The 24,253-nt window shown below is 30.8% G+C and overlaps 5 protein-coding genes across 11 annotated transcripts; 3 read left to right on the plus strand and 2 right to left on the minus strand.

The window, feature by feature from the left end:
* The first annotated feature begins 403 nt into the window (after positions 1-403).
* On the plus strand, positions 404-1,016 carry LOC145039239 (uncharacterized). The gene is made up of 2 exons (XM_078987320.1): positions 404-730; positions 816-1,016. The coding sequence occupies exons 1-2, from the start codon at positions 404-406 to the stop codon at positions 1,014-1,016; spliced, it is 528 nt and encodes a 175-aa protein (XP_078843446.1).
* Positions 1,017-5,871: 4,855 nt separating this feature from the next.
* LOC145041120 (BOI-related E3 ubiquitin-protein ligase 1-like) lies at positions 5,872-8,296 on the plus strand. 5 transcript variants are annotated; one of them, XM_078989053.1, is made up of 6 exons: positions 5,872-6,091; positions 6,212-6,254; positions 6,397-6,550; positions 6,918-7,046; positions 7,147-7,508; positions 7,589-8,296. In XM_078989053.1, exons 4-6 carry the CDS (start codon positions 6,950-6,952, stop codon positions 8,123-8,125), a joined length of 996 nt encoding a protein of 331 aa, XP_078845179.1. In that variant the 5' UTR covers positions 5,872-6,091; positions 6,212-6,254; positions 6,397-6,550; positions 6,918-6,949; the 3' UTR covers positions 8,126-8,296. The 5 variants fall into 5 exon arrangements, with proteins under 5 accessions (XP_078845179.1, XP_078845180.1, XP_078845181.1 ...); XM_078989054.1 differs by lacking the exon at positions 6,397-6,550; XM_078989055.1 differs by lacking the exon at positions 6,212-6,254.
* Positions 8,297-10,887: 2,591 nt separating this feature from the next.
* Positions 10,888-14,580, plus strand: LOC145041122 (type 2 DNA topoisomerase 6 subunit B-like). The gene is made up of 12 exons (XM_078989057.1): positions 10,888-11,214; positions 11,299-11,407; positions 11,668-11,751; positions 12,042-12,068; positions 12,166-12,274; positions 12,370-12,445; positions 12,556-12,576; positions 12,731-12,924; positions 13,036-13,177; positions 13,241-13,435; positions 13,497-13,622; positions 13,811-14,580. Exons 1-12 carry the CDS (start codon positions 11,179-11,181, stop codon positions 14,129-14,131), a joined length of 1,440 nt encoding a protein of 479 aa, XP_078845183.1. The 5' UTR covers positions 10,888-11,178; the 3' UTR covers positions 14,132-14,580.
* Positions 14,581-15,595: 1,015 nt separating this feature from the next.
* On the minus strand, positions 15,596-18,312 carry LOC145041123 (ADP-ribosylation factor 2). Of its 3 annotated transcripts, XM_078989059.1 has the most exons (8): positions 18,185-18,312; positions 18,055-18,122; positions 16,973-17,140; positions 16,793-16,863; positions 16,589-16,708; positions 16,360-16,478; positions 16,110-16,191; positions 15,596-15,847 (listed from the first exon to the last, which is right to left on the minus strand). In XM_078989059.1, exons 3-8 carry the CDS (start codon positions 17,118-17,120, stop codon positions 15,842-15,844), a joined length of 546 nt encoding a protein of 181 aa, XP_078845185.1. In that variant the 5' UTR covers positions 17,121-17,140; positions 18,055-18,122; positions 18,185-18,312; the 3' UTR covers positions 15,596-15,841. The 3 variants fall into 3 exon arrangements, with proteins under 3 accessions (XP_078845185.1, XP_078845184.1, XP_078845187.1); XM_078989058.1 differs by lacking the exon at positions 18,055-18,122 and having other exon boundaries at positions 18,185-18,309; XM_078989061.1 differs by lacking the exon at positions 18,055-18,122 and having other exon boundaries at positions 16,973-17,150; positions 18,185-18,284.
* A 3,934-nt stretch (positions 18,313-22,246) lies between these two features.
* Positions 22,247-24,022, minus strand: LOC145041124 (uncharacterized). Its single transcript, XM_078989062.1, has 5 exons — positions 23,913-24,022; positions 23,044-23,351; positions 22,852-22,956; positions 22,723-22,770; positions 22,247-22,629 (listed from the first exon to the last, which is right to left on the minus strand). The coding sequence occupies exons 2-5, from the start codon at positions 23,302-23,304 to the stop codon at positions 22,387-22,389; spliced, it is 657 nt and encodes a 218-aa protein (XP_078845188.1). The 5' UTR covers positions 23,305-23,351; positions 23,913-24,022; the 3' UTR covers positions 22,247-22,386.
* Between the last annotated feature and the right edge of the window lie 231 nt (positions 24,023-24,253).

Here is a 24,253-nt window from a genome sequence, read left to right on the forward strand (position 1 = left end):
ATACCAAAATTTAATAGGGCTATGGAGAAACTGAAAAAGCTTAACCCATAAGCACATGAGTGGTTAGGTAAAATTCCTGCAAAACACTGGGCAAGATCCCATTTCTCTGGTAAGTATCATACTCTTTTCACTAACATATTTCATAACTGATTTTAGTAATTAATTGTTTGGTTTTATATATAGGAAGGGCATTGACTGATAGTTTGACAAATAACTTGTGTGATGTATTTAACTCCAATTAGATGAGGCAAGGGACAATCCTATAATCACTTGTTTGGAATACATTAGAGAATACCTGACAAAGAGAATAGTAAATGTTCATAAGGTGCTAGACAAATGAAAAGGTTCTCTAAGTACAACCGCAACAAAAATCTTAGAAAACAATATGATAGAGGCAAATAAGATGAGGGTTCTATTTAATGGAGCTGATAAATATCAAGTGACTGGTCTATGGATGGAGCAGTATGTTGTAAACTTGAAAGAGAGGAGTTGCACTTGCAGGAAATGGGACATTACAGGTATTCCATACCAGCATGCTATTGTTGCAATGTATGATAAGATGCAGAATGGGTCAGAATGTGGAGATCCCGAGGCTTGGGTGAGCAAATGTTACTGGCTTAGTACATGGAATGCTATGTACCAACATACAATTGACCCAATAAATGGAAGGAGCATGTGGCCTAGATCTGATTGTCCAACAACCCTTCTCCCACCCAAACATCACAAACAGGTTTGTTGTATACATGTTTTGTATAATTTAACTTGAAACTATTTAATAAACTTGTTAATATATAACCATATAAATTTGTTTATAGGTTGGCAGGCCAAAGAAAAAAAGGAAGAGGGCAGTTGATGAGCCAACTCAAAGTACCAAGTTAAGTAGGAAACACTTGACAGTCACTTGCAGCAAATGCCACAACAAAGGTCACAATGCAAGGACTTGCAAGGGGCAGAGAGGTCCTAGTAAAGCTGGAAAGGAAAGTGAACAGAATAAGGGAAAACATGTTGTAGCTTAGTTTGTAGTTCTAAGTAATCTTTTGCTATTATGTCTAATTAAAGTTAGAACATGTTTACTACGTTTGGTTATGGTATGTCAGTCAAAACAACTACTTTTTATAGGTCTTTTGGGTATTCTATGTTTGTAACATGATATTGCACTTACACGCATTATGGTTAATGGTAATGCTACTTTGATAATTAGTTTTTTGGCTATGTTACTGCACTTTAATAATCAACATTACACTTACATGCAATCAAATTGACAATTTCCTTCCTTGCTAATATAATATCCATCACATTAAAACAAAACATCAAACTTACATTACATATTATATCTGTTACATTTTCTTGTCCTAACATTACAATCATAGGGAAAATCCTTCAAACGCTATAACAAAAATGGGACCAAAACACAGATTCCAAGTCACAAATCCCCCCCCCCCCAAATGCTTCTTGATTTTTTACTTGAAAAGGTAACACGCCATGAAAAACAACCAACTCAGACAAAGTAACCATTTCACCATCATCAATCTTGCTTCGAGATTGTTTCTTCCACGCAACAACCTCGGAATCACAATAGTTGACCTAGGGCACATGGGAGGGTCAAACCATCCAAAAAAGATGCATGTTCCTCCTAACCTTGACCATGACCAGAATCGATGACCTGGGTTCAAATCAGTCTACGGTGTCACCAAAATCGCCGGCCTTCCACAGTGGCATATCACCATCTTCTTCAATTTTGGAATAGAATGTGCGTGGGGAGGGAAGAACAGAGGCAAGGAATGAGAAGTAGAAGGATACAAAGGCGGGCCTTACATTATATGCTCTGATGCACAACAAGATGAAAAGACAAATTTACCCCTTCAATAACGGTTCAAAAGTGACGGGGTTAGGGTCAAGGACCAGTCGCGCGATTAAATGAAACCTTAAGGACCACTCGCGTGACTTTTTGCTAGAAAGTCCTCAAAGTGCGATATTGTGTAAACCACAGGGACCAATCGTGAAATTTTGTCATATTCTTATTTGGCTATTTTATTGGATAAAATCCCCACTACTTGGAATCTTTATCAAAGAGGAATTGATATTCCTTCTACCTTATGCTTGATCAAAGAGGAATTGATATTCCTACTTGGAATAGAGGAATTTGTTGTTTGGAGATAGGCCTAACCCATGGGGGTGGGCAAGCTGGGCGACCGCCCACGACCCATCGTTGGATTGGGGCCCTAAAAAGATGTACATTAATAAGTATATATAAGTAGTGCTATATTTTAAACAAACATGATCATAGATTAACTGGAAAAGGCGCTACCTGCTCTGTGGTGGCATGTCCCGAGTTCAATTCTTGTAGTTAATGTATCTTTTTGAATTTACATTAAATGGTTACAGTAATATATACATATATATATATATATATATATATATATATATATATATATATATATATATATATATATATATAGAGAGAGAGAGAGAGAGAGAGAGAGAGAGAGAGCTATGTTCAAATGTTTCTAGCAACTATTGTGTACCTAAATGCACCAATGAGAATTCAATAAATAATAAATAATTAAATAAATCATTTAAGGGTATTTTGGACATTTTGTACTTTTATTTAAGGAAATCATTTAATTGAAATCCTATAATTAAGGAAATAAAATAAATATATTTGACCTAGTCATTTAATTGAAATTCTGTCAACCGTTGCCCTACTACCATCTCGTGTCGTCACCTCCCTCCAGACCCACTTTCGTCGCCTCCTCTAACTTGCTCAACAGTTGTAGCCGCCTCCGACTTCTTCCACTGCATCACCAACACCGTCCATTACTATTGTGATGCCGCTTTGAGAAGTCCTCCACCTCCCTTGACTTCGTCCAGCAGCAAGAGGCCCCACCACCGCCGCCTGTCATTATCATTAAACGCCCCACCACCACCACCGCCCGCCGGCTGTTTCTATTCTGCCACCTCCAGCCACCCATTTCGGTTTAAGGTAACCTCACATACCTCTATTTGCTTCATGTATACGTCGTCGATCAATAGAAAACTAAAACGATTTTACTTTGTTACTCATCGTGCATAGAGGTCGATACAGGAAGAAAGTCTCCTCATGTTTATCAATTGTTTATCAATTGAAGCAAACTCCCAATTCAAAATAAATTTGTTTAACCCAATTTCAAAATCTATTACAAATCTAGTCCCTAACTCAATAAACTTCATTTAATTTGTGCAAAACAAACCATCTCCTACAAATGATTTTTATATTGGTCCTAATAGCCTAAACTAATAATTTTTTTTTTTTTTTTTTTTTTTTTTTTTATTATTTTTTTTTTTTACATTTAACCCTCCTTGTGATTTATTTGCAAAATAATTTCAACTCTATTACAACTCTTGAATTATGTATTCAATCACAACTCTTGAATTCTATAACTTATTCTATTAGAATTTAGTTATATAATTGTATTATGTTAGTATGTTTGAGAATGATTGTTAACAACAAATATATTTGTCTAACTGGTAATGAATCTGTGATACTTTATGGTTGACTTTATAGTTTCTACTACATTCTGTTAGAATTTATATTTTTTATTTTCTAATATATTCTATCAAACTTTATAGTCTTTAATATATTCTCTTATAATTTATAGTTTTTATTCTCTTATAATGCATTGAATTTTTTAATTTTTGAAACTTGATTATGTTTTATTTGTGGATTTAGGTTTTGAACAGGCTAACATTGATGTGGAGAAGAAAGAAAACATAGAGAAAGAAAGTGTATTATACTAGAATATGTTATGCTACAATGTATAAAGTGTTGTTTAACTATAATATTCTTTCAGAATAGATTAGTGTTTTTCTTAGATTTTAATGTTTTTTTTTTCTTTCAAAATGTTGTTATTATTCAATGAATCACAAACATAAAATGTAATTATTTGGTATATTATTAGTTCAATAATTGATTTTATTTATTATTTTCAGAATGTATTTACTAGTTTATGGTTGACATTCTATCATTCTAACAGAATAAAATCGAAAAATATGTTTACTAGTTTATGGTTAACATTCTATCATTCTGACATAATAAAATCGGATTTTTAATTTTGAATTAATTTAAAATATTCAGATTTTAAAAAATAAAAGAATTAATTGTCCCTAAAAATCCAAAAATTTCCTTTTTTAATATAAGTTAATTGACTAAAATGCCCTTATGCTGAAATTTGTTTGATTATATGGTACATGTTATCTTATTTTACTATCATAAACCCTCAGATCATTACATTTGATTATATTCCATCCAATGGTCCAAATCTGTGCATTCTGACACACAATAGTTACTAGAAACAAAAAAACCCAACCCTATATATATATATATATATATATATATATATATATATATATATATATATATATATATATATATATATATATATATATATATATATATATATATTGAACCTTAAATGGGCTGCCCAAATATTGGTTTACCTACATATTTAATGACAATTAGTTTAGACTTATATTATTTAAATTATTTTTTAATATCACACAAAATTCTAATTATAATTTTTCAAGTCTATTTATTTTCTTATGAAAGAAAAGTTAGTTATTTATCCATTTTTTTTTTATAAAACTCATACTCACCAAAAATTTATAAAATGAGTTTTATTCAAGAGGGCCAATTTTAGAACTTGACAATAGTTTATTTAAAAAAAATTAGTTTATATTTAATTATTATTTTTTTTAACCAAAAAATATAATTCGCTTCTAAACTATTTTTAATTTTATCTATTTTTCAAATAAGACGTAAACCCTCTATCTCAAAAAAGAAAGAAAAACATTTGATACGGTTGCACTAGAAAGAATTTGTTTTTCGAAGGGCTCCATTTTTGTTTTTGCCCCGGGTCCAAAATATCCTTGGATCGACTCTGTTTGGAGAATGGGCAACTTGACATTTTTGTATGTTAGATGTGAAATGGTTGTTAGAACCTGGAATGCAATTTTAAATGGTTAGATATGAATTTCGTTGCTTTCAATTCCATGGATGATATCTTTTTGGGGATTGACTATTTTCTATGGGGTGAAAAAAAAAGAATATTATTGACACTGTAAGTTGTGTTACAGTGTAGTATTTATGGAAGTTTAGAAATGATAAAGTTTTTAACATGAGAAACTTAGAAACGATATAATTTTTGATTTCTTTTTTTTAAAATGAGAAACTTAGAAAAGATATAATTTTTGATTCCGTAAGGCTGGAGGGAATGAATTTGATCATGTCATGTTGTCACATCATTTTTGAAGCCACAAACATACAACATAAATGAAATACTATTTACTTAGAATGCTACTGTTGGGAACGGTGTATGACATGGTTGCCGATCAATATGCCAACCATTCCCCAAAACCTAAAATAATTATTTTCTCTTTGGTATTCAAATAGAAATACTAAGTGTCATTAAATGGTTATAAAATTCTCTAAACAATTTTAATTGGTTTTTCTTCTTGCTTTGTGCTAATTTATTGTTTTAAATATATTGTTGGTTGCGTGTTTCAAAAAAAAAAAATATCAACCTCTTCAATCTAATATGTATATTCATATACACATATATACATATAAATTGAAAATCTCCAAAATTATAAATATAAATGATAAAGAATACTTATGTAACATGCCTCTAAAAAATAAATAAAATTCAAAAACATTTAAAACATATCACGTCCAAATAAAAAGTCAAAGAGAGAGAGAGATGAATCGAGGAGCGTGATTCCAGAAATTTGCTGGGTCGCGTGTTCTGTGGATCCCACCATCTACGTATTTTTCTGCTTTTTATTTATTTATTTTATATTAAAATTAAATATAAAAAACATTTAAAACAAAAATTAGAATTTTTATTTCTCAACCTCCATCCATCATCTTCTCCATGTTTGCGTAACCACCACCGCACCGTTCAATTATTTCTCCCCCATCACCTTTCCCTATGCCATACCACTTCTTCAATCAGTTACTTTCCTTCTCTCTCTATACTTCCATAACTTTCTCTCTCTCTAGAAATCTCCATTGTATTAGATTATACGCTTCTATCAGATCGCTCATCGTTTCGAGGTATGGTATCTCCGTTTCTGAATTTCTCTTCTGTTTTTCGATTTCTTCTTGTTGCTGTAGTGGTAGTGATGGTGGTTCGTGTATTGAAGTGGTTCGAGTAATGATTTTCGTGTTTTGTAGCTTGTGATTTTGTAGGATACAGCAAGTTTTCTTGATATCTGAGGTAGTTTTTGAGTGCTATTCTGTTGATCGACGGGTTCATTGGTTCCTCTTTCACGGATTTTGATTTTCTAATGCTTGATATGTGTTTTCGCGTGTTCATGAAATGTTGCATTTTTTGTAATTTCGATTCCTCATTCTTTTAGGATGCTGTGTGGTTTTCGGTTCTATGATTTGCTGTTTGGGTAGGGATCTGGTTTCTGATTTACCTTCCAGCAGTCTCCGATCACGCTATTTCCCCACACCGTGTTCATTTTGCCGACATTATACATTCTGTGGTCAATGGCAACTTGCTCTATGGTCAGAAGGAGAGTTTGATTTTTTCTGTACTATGACGCGTTGGCTCTTGGCTGGATTTTGTCATACAATAAATACTATATAGTTTAGTTTTTCATGAGTATATACCTACTTGAAGAAACCGCTTACAACAGACTTTTTTTGTAATCGTGGTGATCTAGTACCCCTGAGTTATGACTTTTAGGTTCAGAATTGTGCATATATACAAAAATCATCACTATTCGACCTTCAAATTCTGAAATATCTGTTTGGAATCTTATGTTACTGCCCTATGTGCATAAACTGCTCTATGCAATAAAGACATTGATTTTAGCATTGGCAAGGAATTTCAATTCAGAATCTAACTGATTTTCCCATTATTGTATTGTAGATCCGATTGACTGAGTACTTTTTTTCTGAAAGATGTTGGGAGGAAGCAACACCAATTCATTAGTCCCTATCTTCCTTGATGAGAACCTCTTCCAGTATCCTTCAAACCAATTGCAGCTATTTGGAAATGGTGAGTTTCCATCATTCTAACTTTCTAACACAAAGATTAATGAATCACTCTTTACCCTGTTTATCTGATCTTGTTTTTACATATTCTTTTGCTATGACAGTTCCATCCACACATCATGTTGATCCAGTAAATTATTCTGGTAGAGAGCATAATAGCCCTGCCTTTCGGTCCAATAAACGATCAAGAGAAGTTGAGAGTAATTTAATGCAGAAAAAGCTTCAGATATCATCAAACCAGAATTTTTATAATGAAGAATGTAATCGCCCATCAAGCATTCCAAACCCACATACTGTATCCACCGGTTTAAAATTATCATATGATGATGAGGAAAGAAACTCCTCAATCACTTCAGCAAGTGGAAGCATGACTGGAGCAGCACCACTTATGTCTTCTTTTGGTGATAGTTTCACAACTGAACTTGATCGACAGAATGAAGAACTTGAAAGATACATTATGCTTCAGGTACTAATTTGATTCTCTATTTATCACTTTAATCTCATTTGGGCTTCTATTTATAACTTTGAAATACTGATATTCAACAGGGAGAAAATATGGTGAAAGGGGTGAAGGACATACGACAGAGACACATGGCTTCATTCCTAACTTCCATTAGTAAAGGAATAGACAAAAAGATACACGAAAAAGATGTTGAGATCGAAGCCATAAACCGTAAAAATAAGGATCTTGTGGAAAGAATAAAACAGGTGGCAAACGAAGCCCAAAATTGGCACTACAGAGCAAAATACAACGAATCAATAGCCAATATGTTGAGAGCAAATCTTCAGCAAGCATTAGCACAAGGAAACGAGCAACAAATAAAAGAAGGATTTGGTGATAATACGGATCTTGAAAATGATGCTGTGTCTTCTGTAGATCCAAATAATTATCTTGGAAAGTTTGATAATCATAATCATAATGGTGTTATGATATGCAGAGCGTGTAAGGTGAAGGAGGTGTGTATTCTTGTGATGCCATGTAGGCATTTGAGTTTGTGTAAAGATTGTGATAGTAGAGGTGTCAATGTTTGTCCTGTATGCCAAGTTGTGAAAAGTGTTGGTGTTGAAGTGTACATGTCCTGATTAAAATATATCATCGACATTCAAACTAGGTTAGGCTTTGTGTTGTGGTGTCGAATGTCGATGATGAAAGTTTAATTTGTGAAATCAAGGAATTGGTTACTTGTATATTCTATAAGTATATGATGAGATTATGCAACCTTGATGTTTGGGGGTGCTTGATGCTTTAAGAAACATATTATCTTCATGAGAAAGCAAAGGTCCTTCTCAAACCTTAAAAGACGTGTTTTCTTTTTCTAAACTCATTTTCCTTTCATTGCGAATTAGATAGATATGTTAAATCCACATAAATAATTTTTTTTAGACAAAATTATAAAAATGGTCCCTACGGTTTGCCAAAAATCACAAAGTCAGTCCCTGCTAATTTTTTTTTGACAAACATGGTCTCTGTGGTTTCCAAAACTTGCATCAATGGCCCTTTTTGTTGACGCCGTTACTGTTTATCCGTTAGTGTAAGGGTATTTTGGTGTTTTCAAGTAGCAGGGATTGAGTTTGTGATTATGGGTAAACCATAGGGACCATTTATGTATTTTTTTTCTATATTTTATGTTTATGAGTTTGTGACTTTTCCACCCATTTACTTTTTAAAATATCACTTTGAACCCTTCACTTTGAACTTTGAAAAATGTTACTTTCACCTCCCTATTTTCTAAATTTTCGTGTTTAACCTCGTATTATATATAATTTGTTTTTTATTAATAACTTTTGTTCGCTAACCTAAAAAAACTATTGTTACGTGTTTATTTTCATATATTTGTCGGTATAATTCAAGGTGATTAACGTTTCGACTATAATTTAGAACTTTCTTTCGTTATGTTTTTTTTAAAGTTACATGGTTTTTTTTATAAAATTGTCGGTTTAAATTCGAGTTTATTTTTCGACGTAGTTTTTTTTTTTTTTTTTTTTTTTTTTTTTTTTTTTTTTAACTTTATGTACGTTTCCTATTTATGAGACGGGTCATATATAATAACTTTCGTTTGTTAATTTTAAAAATATATTATATTCGAGATTGTCTATGTTTTGATGTATTTTGTATACATTTTGTGCTTAATTTTATATACATTCCTACGCATCATTTGGGTCAGATATAATAACTTTCGTTTGTTAACTTAAAAAAATATAGTATATTTGAGTTTGTCTATGTTTCGACCTAACTTTTGTTTCATGTTTTTTCCGTATCAATATAGATTCGAGTTCGTCTATATTTCGATGTAATTTTTTTTTATGTTTCGTGCTTATTTTTATGTACGTGTTTTTTTCATTAATGTTTTTTTACGTCGAAATGCAACTTTTATGACTATAATCACCAAAATTCAAGCTTATAATTACGATTTTATCTATTATATGTGAACAAACTTATACGTAGAGATATACATAAAATAAGCACCAAACGTGTTGCGAAACATATTTTTTTAACGTTTTCGTTCTTTATTTTCTGTACGTTTCCTACTTATGATTAGGGTCACATATTATATATTTTTTATTATTTAAACTTTCGTTCGTTAACTTAAAAAAATCTTACTTATTTTTATGCACGTGCTGATATGTGAGTTTTTCTTTTTCTTTATTTTTTATGTTTTGATTTAATATTTTTTGTACGTTTTGGTGCTTATTTTATGTATGTTCCTACGTATAAATTTGTTCACATATAATAGATAAAAGCGTAATTATAAGCTTAAATTTCGTAAGTTGAATTTTGGTGATTATAATCATAAAAGTTGCATTTCAACGTAAAAAAAAACATGAATGAAAAAAACACGTACATAAAAATAAGCACGAAACATAAAAAAATTACGTCGAAATATAGACGAACTCGAATCTATATTGATACGTAAAAAACATGAAACAAAAGTTAGGTCGAAACATAGACAAACTCGAATATACTACATTTTTTTAAGCTAACAAACGAAAGTTATTATATATGACCCGAATGACACTTAGGAATGTATATAAAATTAAGCACAAAATGTATAAAAAATACATCAAAACATAGACAATCTCGAATATAATATATATTTTTTTTAAATTAACAAACGAAAGTTATTATATATGACCCGTCTCATACATAGGAAACGTACATAAAGTTAAAAAAAAACTACGTCGAATTATAAGCTCGAATTTAAACCGACAATTTTATAAAAAAAAACATGTAACTTTAAAAAAAATAACGAAAGAAAGTTCTAAATTATAATCGAAACGTTGATCACCTTGAATTATACCGACAAATATATGAAAATAAACACGTAAAAATAGTTTTTTAGGTTAGCGAACAAAAGTTATTAATAAAAAACAAATTATATATAATACGGGGTTAAACACGAAAATTTAGAAAACAGAGGAGTGAAAGTAATATTTTTCAAAGTTCAAAGTGAAGGGTTCAAAGTGATATTTTAAAAAGTAAATGGGTGGAAAAGTCACAAACTCATAAACATATAATATATCAAAAAAATACATAAATGGTCCCTATGGTTTACCCATAGTCACAAACTCAGTCCTTGCTACTTGAAAAGACCAAAATACCCTTACACTAACGGATGAACAGTAACGGTGTCAGCAAAAAGGGTCATTGATGCAAGTTTTGGAAACCACAGGGACTATGTTCATCAAAAAAAAATTAGTAAGGATTGACTTTGTGATTTTTAGCAAACCATAGGGACCATTTTTGTAATTTTGTCTTTTTTTTTTTTTTTTTTTTTTTATATATATAATGAAGCAAGACGAAAGTACTACTAAGCATACAACATAAAAGAAAGTTAAATATTTACACATTGTTTTAACCTAATTTAAAAAACTCTTTGCTTTCACAAAATTAACCGATCACCAGGATCTAATAGCTCCAAAAATCTCGAAATCGCAACAACACAATTCTTTCTTTTGCGCGGGAATTACTTAATAGTTAATTCTATCGTCAAAAGATTTCCGTTAGGTTTTTGCGTATCTTTTCATAAACAAAATACAAACTCGTTGTTTTTGTTGCGAGATTTAAGGAACCTCAAATTCTATTGATTGCTCTCAGTTTCCTTTTTTTGAATCAAGCTTTCACACAGGTTTATCATATGGACGCTTCGTCTGTTAGAAATCTCTGCCGATATGTAATTTTAATTGCTTTCGATTTCCATTCCAATTCAAGTTTTACAGTTACGATTTTAATTACATTTGCGCAAACATTATTTCAGTTGATTTCGTCGGCGATTCAACGATGTCGTATGTCAGGGGAACTTTGTCGATTATCCGTCAGTCTGAAATCGTTTCCACTTGCCAATCCTCCTTTAGTTCGTATCTCTAGTACTTCGCTATCTTTGAATCTGTGTATATTAGTTTGAATTTAGCTTTAACTTACATAAATCTATATAATAACTTGGCTGATCATAGCATCATCGAACTTGCATTTTATAGATCGATTATTATACCTACGAGTTTGTCTTTCTCGTCATCTGTTTATTATCTCTTTTGTTATGATAATATTTTTGCTTTGATGTTTTTAACCATTAACTATGAAATCTAAGGTAGCCTGAGGAGTTTGTTTGGCTTCATGATATGACTAGTTTCTGACACGGGAGTTGGAAGCTGCTTGGAGGAGTTTCAGGATGTGAAGTATCTAAGTGATTCATCATTGAATCAGATACATGGTAAGAACTTAATTTGGCAGTATATAGAATTTCTAGATCTCTCAAAGAATATGTTACACTTGTAACTTGTTTACTGAAGATCATACTGAACATCATCATACCATTTTATTTTTAACCTAATATTATGAGAGTGTGAAAGGAAGTGATTGATTCTATCCATTTAGATCTACAAAGATCTCTGAACTATTGATACTTGCTACTTTTTAGAAAATCTAACATAAAATTTTGGAGATCTCTTCCAATCTGTTATATAATAATCAACTGATGAGCAGCTTTGCTATTCCATGCAGATGGAGTTATATCAATTGCCACTACCAGTCAGTATCATTCTTCTTGGATTACATTTGTTGATTTTAAATCTAAACCGTGCATTATTTGAGTGAGATTTATTTTGTCATCATTTGAACTTTACAGGAGTTTGCGATAATGAAATATTTCACTACAATATAGATCTTAAACAAAAAGATTGCACAAAAAGGCTAGCAACATTACCTCCAACCCCCAAAAATGGTGCAACATTCAGGCATGCTATTACTATTACTATTAGCAACAAGTCTTTTTAAGTTAGTTTAATTCCAAAACCATCCAGACATTCATTTCTTGATTGCTTTCTTCCAGTGGGACTGAAGTATCATTCTCAACATTTCATAGTATTGATGTTTTACTAGAAGACATTACTTGCTTTTTCCAGAAGGTTAGTTGTTTCATATCAACAATGCAATGACCCAATAATCTTTTATTCTTTTTGGCTACATCACCTAATATTTTTCTTTTTGTGCTCTGTTTGTATGATCAATTCTGCAGATGCTCATTATGAAGATTCCTGTAAGCATCAGTTCAAACTCATTATTATTTTCTTGAAAACATTGCTGTAACCATTGTTCATTCTTCAATCTGAAAACATTGCTGTAACCATTGTTCATTCTTCAATCTGAGTGACTCTACATTGTATTTTATTTATTTGTTTTTGTTTAATCAGAAGGTTGGAATTGAACTGATTGTGGACAAGGGAGAATTTCCTGAGCACCAATGTGCAAATGTTATAGTAGCAAACGAGTGCATTAATTTACCTTCAGAAGCAAATGCTGAATGCCTCAAGTCAGGCCTTGTGGATTATGTTCTCAAGCATGGGAATAAAAAAGATAGTATATGCCATTCTTGCTTTACAATCGAGTAAGTTATAAGTGGATAAGATCTAGTTAAGGTAACTGTGTTATTCAGATCACCTGATTATTATTGACCACACATTTTCACATCCTGTTGCATTAATGATTTTTTTGTTAGGGATCACTTGAAAGTAGGAAGTGGGAAGGTCTACAAAAGTTATAGGAATACTGAAACAACAGTAGAAGCTGTGGTTATAATCAGTGAATTATCAGAGACGATGGATCCATCCTGTTTCAGGTTGTGTGGTAGTAAAACCGAGGTCAGACCCCCCCCTCTCCTTTCTTCTATTTCCTAGAAGTTTTTATGACTACTTGCATTCCAGGTTTTATACTTCAATGATTTCAAACCTGGCATGACTTCTCAACCATTACTAAAAGCATTAAAAACCATGGATTGGAAAAGCTATGGACTAAGCATAAAATCCATATCAGATGAAGATGGTTGTGCTTTTATTGAATGGGACAATTTTCCACAAGATTGTCATATTGACATTGCTGTCCACTCTCTCCACAACAGATATCCATAAATTACATTTTTTTTTAATATTCTTTTTACCCTTTTGTATTCTTTTTGTTTGTATTTTCTTAATGTTTACCAAGCGTGTGAATGTTGATGGAAATCTTGTTAAGAAAGCTGTGAAGCTTGCATTGAATGACTTAAAGGAAAAGAATGCTGGAGTTCTTCTCAGTGCACATGCAGTTAAGGTACATTTAACCTTTTTTTTTAAACCAGAAAATATGCTTTTGTATAAGTAGGGTTAAAAATTAAAATGGTCGTTTAATGGTCTATGCGTGAGGAAAAGGTTAAAATTTCTGGAAGGGACCGAGTCTGTAATTTTTGAGAAACCACAGGGACTAAATTTGTAACACAGCTTGTTTGTTTGTTATATTAGATTCGCAGTTATGCTCCAGAGCTTGCGAAAACAATTGCAAGCCTGATTTCAAGCTCAAATGACTTGAAATTTAAAGGAGAATGTGCTTCTCTTCTTGGCCTACAGTCTTCTCATGATGATGCAGAATCAGAATCCATTGAAGATAACATTAAACAGAGGCTTACTTCAATTATAGACCACAATGACAGACAACCTCAGACTAATAAGAGAACCAGAGAGTCTGCACCTCTTCTTTTTAATGATGAATGCTTTCAGGAACCAGAATATGCTGAAGATGAGGAGGATGATGATGAGGTAAGCTTTTCTGCTTTTGATCTATAGAATAAGTAGATCTATGATTTCCATTATCAACTCTTCTTTTAATATAAAATACACCATAGTTTACGAGTTTTATGCCCCACATATACAAAGATTATTTGAAAAAAGGGCTGAATATATACAAGATATAACAATGGACTTTCATTTACTAGTGTTTTATAGCAGAAAATATACTGTACTCAATTATTATAATGTTTACGATTCAAGTTGATGCTAATTTGCTTCTCAAAAAAATTGTGCATCAAATTAGAGGTGGTAATGCTGTTCAATCTGTGTTATGTTTTATCTTATAATGGATAGTATTAATTTGGTAAAAAAAAATATTAGCTGGAAAAGAAAGGGATGAACCGACTAAAAAAGTGCAACATCAAATGGGTGCAGCTTCTTTTTTTCAACCAACTTCTTAAATTATTTTTATTCAAAGAAACAGATTATTGTAAGAATAAAGTTTGGGTAATCTTAAACACTAGTTTTTTAGACAAAGGTGTAAGCAGGCATTCAATTGGTTTTGATCCGTACCAAAAACTAGTCATTAGACTTGTCTAATCAATCTATTTTATGGTTTGACATACATTTCCCAACAGATACTTGTACGACATCATAAAATAATTTATGAGATTTTATAATACAATCGGTCAGCCGTTACAGTGCATACTTAATGCCTAACAAACTATTATGTTAATCAACTTAACCAAAGCCAATACATATAACAGTTCCAACGATAAACTTATCCCACACGAATCACAATCTAAGTTAAAATAACTTATTGATGAGCTCCATGGTTTTTAGAATTGATTCCAAGGCCTGAAATTCTAATTATATCCAATTGTCTAAAGAACCGAATCCATGTCATGATTTGATACGGCCTTAATTTTATAAGTCTTATTAAGCCCCATTATTTGAGTTTTTAGGTAACGAGTTTCATTAGTAATCGTCAATGAGAAAAAGACTACACACGTCGTTGATATGCGGACAAATCTGCATCCACACTTGGGAGTCGATTGTGCAGCGTGCAACTTGCTCTCACAATTTTATCACCACATTGGTGATTAATTAATTTTCTTTTAACAAAGCTTAATTGATTATTACTTAAATTTTAATGTTTTAAAGAAATAAATAATTTTACAATAAAATCTCGATTTTTTTTCAAATATAATTAATTGCAATAAAAAAAATATTTTCAATAAAGTATTTGGGTTGACTTGAATTGTTATTGGACCAACAAATACTGAAATTGTAATGTTTTTAGGCTGTTTAGTGTTTTTTTTTTTTTAAAAAAAAAAAAAATAGGGATATTTATAACATAGAGATTGTCTAAGCAAGCAACACAAAAGGCCATGCATCTATTAATTTTTAATTAAATACTTTTTTTTTGACAAACATAAATCTGACATTAATAAATCTGTGTTTAAAGTGATTAATCAAAACTCAAAAGTCAAAACCTAGAAACCAGACAAAAAACAGACAGACATATAATACCTTTAAAATACTTGCAGCAATCCAACCAAACATCGTATCATACATGTTCCATAACTGTCCTATATTTAAATGCAAAAATAAAATAATAATAATAAAAAAAAAGCCTTTTTAACATAATGTTTCATAACCTCTCGAACCTCTACATCACAGACAGAAGAACGAGAACACCAAAGTGACTGACCATACAAAAAGCAAAACTTGCCTGCCTCCTCAAAATACAATCACCTCCTCAGATCATGCCTGTTTATTATTAAACCACCCAAAAAATAACACATAATGTAAATATTGCACCATCACTATAATACATTAAAATAAAAAAAATAAAAGAGCACCCACAACATGACACGTTCATTTTTAATGACAGTTGCCAAAATGTCAAAAAAAAAATCGTTGTTTAAAGAAATGAATGTTTAAAACAAACTCCAGTGTTTCTCTGGTAAAGAAATAAATTATTTTATTAGAAAGAGGTTTAGAGTTTAGAGTTTAGAGTAGAGTAGTTTACCTTGTTAGCAATGTTGTTGGAGAGCCAGTCCAAACCCTCATAAAGTCCTTCCCCAGAAGTAGCACAGGTGCTCTGGATGTACCTGCAAACACAAATGAGCTTTTATTAAACTTATACAAAAAGAAAGAAAAAAAAAACATGTAATATATCATTTTATGCAATTATAACGTATTGACAAAAAAAGAGCATATGTGATTTTAGAGTCGATATAATAATAATAATAATATTAAAGATGCTGCAATTTATTTACCAGTGGCGTTGTCGGAGGGAGTGGAGGCCAAGCTTATCAGTGATTTCAGCAGCATTCATTGCATTTGGCAGATCTTGTTTGTTAGCAAATACAAGGAGAACTGCATCTCTTAGCTCATCCTACAATCAAATCAAATATCTTTCATTATAAACCATTATAAAGGTTTGATTTCTTGTAACAATTTTAATACCCATCAAGATACTTAAAAAAATAAAAATAAAAAACTCACTTCATTCAACATCCTGTGCAACTCATCTCTTGCCTCAACAACTCTATCCCTGTCATTGCTATCAACCACAAAGATAAGACCCTGTGTGTTCTGGAAATAGTGCCTCCATAGTGGACGAATCTGCACCATTCATTCAATTCATCATCATAAATAGAGATATGTGTGTATATATCGAGGTCAAAAATCTAGAAACATTTATTATACCTTGTCTTGACCCCCCACATCCCAAACTGTGAAGCTTATGTTTTTGTACTCAACAGTCTCCACATTAAATCCTGAAGAAAAAAACAACAATTAGTTGTTGATATTATTAATTAACACAAGGTTATAGTTGGGAATTATTTAATTAAAAAAAAAAAAAGACATACTATTACATATACATACCAATGGTAGGGATTGTTGTGACAATCTCGCCAAGCTTGAGCTTGTACAAAATGGTGGTCTTACCAGCTGCATCGAGACCCACCATCAATATACGCATCTCTTTCTTGGCAAACAACCGGCTGAAGAGTTTGGTGAATGTAAGCCCCATCTTTTATCTGATGAGGATCCCTACACAACACTAGATATATTCAGATTGTTTGTGATAAATGCAAGATGCTTCAGGGAAGAACTAGTTTCTAAATCATCATTCAACGTTGCAAAGGTTCCAGATTTAGGTCTAAACAAATACTATAAGACGCCATGAAGATTGAAGGAATGGGTCTTTCTATGAAGCCTATAATTTTCAGATCAGAGACATATGGCAGTTGCATTTTCAAACAGAAATCTGCTTAAGCAAATCATAGTTGATAGACGTGAAATGATAAAGCAAAAACAGATGGTTGTTCCTCCAGGGGAAACAAATCAATTGTATCAAAGTGCATGTTATTGTGGACGGATACTTCTGTTTAGTTCAATCAATTGAGATAATTAAACGGATCCCCAAGCACATCAAGTAAGAAAATAAGAGGAGCATAGAAATGTCACAAAATGCCGTTAAACATGTTGTGATCCAAAAAAATAACAGATCAAACTTGTAAAATCTAAATTACACACATGAAACCGACAATCGTCCAGATGAAACATAGCATGATAGATCTAATGAGAACGAACGACCACCACTGCATTGAAGCAAAAGCCTACCAACACAGAAGCAAAAGCTACGATCTAGATTCACTCTTTAACAAAATACTTAGTTATAATAAACAACGATGTTATACATATCAACCTCTCCAACCTAAAATATTCAGATCGGAAAACAATATCTTCAAACCTTCAAACAGAATTTAGAATGCGTAAATCGAGCCCTAATCCGATTAACGAAATCGCCAATTTAGAAGACAACACTCGTTAAAAAAAGTGGAATTTCAAGTAACTAAGAGAATTTCATCAAAAAAAAAAAAAAAAAAAAAAAAACTCTCAATAGCAACAAAACAAAAATCAGAAACAAACTGTTGAATCGATTAGCACCATAAGATGATGACCTGCGATTAACAAACTCTGAATTCAACGTATAGGCGATTTGATCCGAGAGAGAATTGAGAAATGAGAACTGAGAAACGAAGATTCAGATTCAGATTCAGATTTAGATTTAGATTTGGAATTAGAGTTTACCTGAGGCTGAGAGAGAAGGTTTGTGGAGAGCGATCGATCGATCTAAAAGTGAGGGAGGGAGAGGAGAGGTAGAAAGAGAGGCTCGTAAAATAAGGAGGTGTGACGCGTCAACGGAGATGACTGACCATCAACAAATTTTCTCCTTTAATACCCAAACTGCCCTTTTCATCACCCCAAATGCCAAAAGCACAACCACATCGATTCCCAAATAACAAAAACTACATTTTCTAGGAATTCTTAAAAATCATCTTTTATCTTATTTTCCACACACAAAAATCATCAAAACAAATAAAACTTTAGTACCGATATTGTTAAAATATATCTTTTTTAGTACGAGTCAAGCAACACGTCAAAATAGATAGCCTTTATACACGTAGGATCGAGTTGGATTAAGTCGCAAACGTATCTTTTGTTGTTTAAATATTTGGATATTACTTATACAGTAACAAACTATGTTTTTTTGTATATATATTTGATAATTGTTTTTTTTTACATTATCTAGGATTTAATTACATGTGATATTCAAAATCTACCATTTTTTATTGGCAATAGCATGTTTAATTAATGATCTAAGATTTAATTGGTTTCTAACAAGTAACAAGTTTTTTTATAAGTAAATGAAGAAAGAACGCAAAGAGGGTCTTATCATGATGATCCACTTTTCTTTTTCTTTTTGTAGTATTACAATTAAGGTGGATCGTTGAAAATTTTATTCTATAATTAATATCAATAACATAATCATTTTTAATGTAATATCTTTGTCGGAATTTTTATTACATAGTTTAACATGTACAATGTACGAATATTCGTCTAGTATGTTCAATTGTTCATACATAGGTATCCACCTTTATAGGGGCCAACCTTCCTAATCTCTTTCTCTTATGCAAATTTTATTAGTAGTTTTCTTCATTATAGATTGAGATATTCTTCGATTTATAAGGGAATCAATTATTATCATTGTATACATTTGGTTATTGACATTTATTTTGTTCACAATTTACCATTAAAGTAACGCTTTTGTTCAAAAAACGCCATTAACTTTTTTTTATTGTTTTATTAAGCCTTTTTACAATTTTTTTTTGAACTTGTTTTATAGTTTTTAATAACATTTTTACACTTTAAAAATTAAAACTTTTTTTTTTACAGTTTTTTATAACTTATTGACAACTTTTTAAAATTTTTGTTTATATTTCTACTTACGTTTCCACGTTTAACTTATTTGTTTAGGTAAATTACTATTATATCGAAATAAATGTTTTTTATTAATATAAGTGCTATTAAAAGTTTCTAACCTTTTATACAACAAAATCTATCCTAATAAATAAAAATAATTTTGCTAAATGTCAATTTTTTATTAAATTTGATATATGTCATTTTCTTAGTTTAAAATTATTTTTTTCCACTTGTCATTTTTCTATTTTTTTTTCATTTTTATTCAACTTCCACATATTAAATGTCACCTCATAGTAATTAATGTGAATTAATGTATATAGTAAACATTCAATTTGTGAATTTATATTTAATTAGTTTTATTAGTATAGATTAATTAAAAAAATTACATAAATGATCCTTGTGGTTTATTCTATTTATTGTATTTATTTCCAAAGTTTACTTTAAAAAATATTTAGGGGTCGTTTGTTTCGTTGGATTCCTAAGGAATTTAAAGGAATTGTAACTAAAATCCAATACAAAATGTGTTTGGTTTACACAAGGAATGGAATATAATTTCCATAATTACTTTATAATTCCTTATATGAAAGATTTTCAATTCATTCCCCATGCATCAAGAATCTACATTCAATTGCTTATTTTATTATATTTTCTTTTTCGGATTGCACAATTATCCTTCCATGTAAGATTTTGGTAACAAATATCATCTACGTATTTTATATTTATTATATAATAAATGACTTGTTGCTTTATATTATGATATATAATAATTTTATTTCAATTTAAAAAATATTTTTATTATTTAATTGTGTTCAACGAAATGTTATTTATTTTTTTAATTTATATTTTATAGAATAGTTTAATAAAACATGTTGTAATTAAATAAAACTTTGTCTTGTTTATTAAAAAATATAAATGGTATTTCTGTCATATTATAAAATTTATTTTCTAATTTCTTTGTAAAATCAGCAAATTAAAAAACAGATTTCATTCATTGTTCTCCAAACGCATTTCAAATTCTAATACATTCAGATTCTAATTCCTTTGGATTCCAATTCTTTGGACAAATTCCATTCCTTCAAAAAACATTCTGCGAAACAAACGCCCCCTTAGTTTTTACACATTCATATTCAGCATGCTTTTTTAAAACATGATAATAATTTTTATTAGTATAGATTAAATTACTTATTCATCATTTTATTTATATTTATTTTAAAATTTTACTTTAAAAATACTTAATGTCTACACTTTATATTTAATTTTTTTAATTAATATACGTATCCCATGTTTTTTGGATAATTATCAACTATGCAGGTTATTTCAACATAACCAATCATTAATGGTGAAACAATCTTTTTGACATTTGAGACGAAAACATAATCATTTTCTGGAATCCTACACAATGAAAACAAGGATGATTATCATCTTCTTTTTTTTATCGTACAACTTCCATCATATATAAATCTATGACTTTTTTACCCAAATATATATTATAAGAACCTTTTTTCAAGTGATAAATTAGTGTAACACATTTTTATTACTTATTCATCTTACACTACAAAAACAGTATAATTTCTTGTTCAAGGTTTAGACATACTTATCCACCAAGCCATTAAGATCTTATGGGTATTGATCATTCTGGTATTGTTTGGAATAAAATGGAACCGAAAAAACTAAAAATACAACCGAAAACAATGTTCAAACAAAATGGTTCGATCCTAAATAACATACAAACTTTTGGTTTTATTCTTCGAAAAATATAACCATAAAACAACGTTCTTTAAAGTTTGAAAAATGAAATATCTTGAAGAAAAAAATGAGCCCGCCTCTTGTTCCGAACCAAATTATGAAACAAATTCTAATAAAAAATCCATTCAACTATAGCCGGTATCAGACTATTGATATTGTTTCGGTTCGTCAAATAAATTCATCATAAAGATGTGAAGTCGTAACATTTGGTGGCCATGATGAACATGTGCTTATCACGTGTGGGTGAAAATCACGGAGTTCTAACAATATTTTAAATATATAATATTTCCACTTTAATTAAATATCTTTTATGAAACTATGGATTTTAAGTGTTAAACTTTTATTCTTGGACAAAATTTTGGCATATGATCCAAAAAAGGTGAACCCAAGACAAATTCACCAAATGACCGCTTATAAACAAGATCATTAGTTTTTTTTTAACGATAAGCTAATTAACCTATTCTAAAATACCATTTATGTCTTCTAAGAGGCTTAAACTCATAATCTCTTATTTGAGAGAGTCATTTCTTACCGTTAAGCCAAAAGACTATTTGGTACGAAAATTGTTAGTTAGAAAATGAGTAAATTGGATAGGAAGTTGTCCAATAAATATTAAAGTGTTTACTATCTTTTATTTTGATGATATAGTATTTATGTAATATTAAATATATTAAATATTTATAAAATTGAAAAGGCACTAACGAGTCAACCCAACCTAGATTAAAATAACACCATACCAATCCACCCTGTCAATTTGCAAACACTTCTAATAATAGACACCAACCACAACATTGCGAAGAACTATTATTCCCTCCCATGATGGAATTAAAAAAATGATGGGATTCCTATTTTAATTGTTCTACAAAAAATCATTTATAAGGGTTAAAGTCTTATCACAACACCATAGAACCCAATCGTTTCATTATTTCTTATAAGAAAAACATTCTCGAAAACACAAAATTAATGCAAATTTTATGTGTCAAAAGTAAAAAAACTTTTAAAAAGGTGGAAAATTTTGATGATAAACTTTTTCTTCCTAACTTTGAAAGTACTTATGGATCAGTCTTTTTTTTTTTTTTTTCTATATACCCTTATATATATTTTTTGGTTATTTTTTTAACATCTATAAGCAGAACACAAAGCTAATCCAAACAACCACAATCTTTGATGTATTCAAATCATCTTAAGAAAGCATATCAATTTACACGATAACAGTCCAACATCATATAATGACAACAAAGAAAGATTTGTTTCTTCATGAACAAGAATACAATATAATAATATCAACAACTTAAAGCAATGGCCTCCAAAAGGGACCCCATAAACTTCATTTGTGTTTCCTCATTGATTCTTGAAAATGGAGGAACATGTACAAATAGAGATTTATGACCTTTCTCTTCTGCAAAACGGAGGGAATGATAGTACACATAGTTACACACAAAACGCCCTGCATCATCAGAGATCATTGCATCATAGCCCTTCATCTTTTTCAAGAATTCCAAAATCGCATCAATCGAGCAACCAGTCTTCAAAATCAACACACATTTCATTAGTAGTAAGCTCCATGTTCCTTAAAATGATTATTATATAGAAAATAGTCCAATACATATGATTATTACCTCTCGTATCCGAGTTATTCCTCCATCCTCTGTGACAATTGGAACCCTCTACAAACAAATGAAGTTAGGTATAAAAAATTAATTAAAATTTAATATTAAAAAGTAAATTTATTGATAAAAAAGAAGAACCTTGGGTTGCCAACCAAGCTCATCTGGACAAGAGAAGGTAGCTTCATTTACTGCTTGTCTTTCAATGGCAAAGTTTGATGCACCTCCATTCAACCCCATATGAAGCTTAAAAAACAAACAAGAGTTGATGAATATCAACTTGAGAACAATTGAATTTGCATAATTACATAGTGGGATGGATATTAATCTCACCCAAACAACTTCTTTGGATCCGAAATTGTTCTCATTTGAAACACTTGATTCCAGAACCTTCTGAAGTGTGGTCAACGCACCATCTCCAGCAGTTTCAAGAATAGTGCAGCTACCTAAAGAAACACCAAGGGGTAAACCTGTCTTTTCTGTATAACTTTGTAGATTTGAAACTAATGTTTTAGTAGGATTGGTAGCAAAAACATTGAACTTCTTGAAGCCAGTCACATGAATCACCACACTCTTTAGCGCTTCTGAACCCATTTCCTTCTCAAAATCAGAGCTTCAATCACCAAATCCTGGCTGATTTCCTGTATAGGAAGCAACAAATTTGCACCAAACATGATTAAAACTACTAACCCTAAAAAGGAAATAAAGTTAATAGCGGAAATGCTTATCGAGTTCATTCAATTTAATTTAATCAAAAAGCAATAATGCAAAAGCGAATTTATGATAAAAGCAACGTGATCATCTCCCAACCTAATAATTAACGCGCAATTATTCCAATCCGTAGATGATCCGAAATCCGATTGAAATACCTAAAAAGTAAAACCTAAACGGAATTGCTTAATGGTATCAAGCAGAATCAACTGAGGTGTAATCTAATATTAACCTCAACCACTTTTAAAAAACTTCTCAAAATGATTTGTGAAACACAAAGTCAATACGTTAACATTAAATCAGACGCTACAAAACTTTGTAAGAGTTCATGAATAATCAATAATCGCATCAAAACACTCACTCCAGTGCCAATTTTGAGTCAAATTAAATCCTCACATATATGATATACCTATATCAACATTAGAATCATATCCAAAATTAAGGCGAAACCAGAATTATTGATCATGGTATAAAGATATAGAGAGAATTACCACAATCATTGACAATCCACAAGCTCTCACTCTGATGGCCGAGAGAGAGAGAGAGAGAGAGAGAGAGCACTTTGGTGGACTTTTAAGTCGTTTTATAGCTAAAATATGGAAGACATGCTTCGATAAACACTAATGTTGTGATCCATTATATTAAGAGTAAATTTACAGATTTGGTCCCTGTGTTATGTTTAATCTAAGTTTTTTTTTTTTTTTTTTTTTTTTTTTTTTTTTTTTTTTGTGTGTGTAAATTAGTTATTGTGGTTTTATTTTATCTACTAGGACCAAACCTAAAAGACAATATACAATATAACAATAACAATCAAAATTGTAATTTAAACATA

The sequence above is a fragment of the Lactuca saligna genome, chromosome 4, assembly GCF_052625555.1.
Source record: "Lactuca saligna cultivar CGN05327 chromosome 4, ASM5262555v1, whole genome shotgun sequence".
Taxonomy (NCBI): Eukaryota; Viridiplantae; Streptophyta; class Magnoliopsida; order Asterales; family Asteraceae; genus Lactuca; species Lactuca saligna.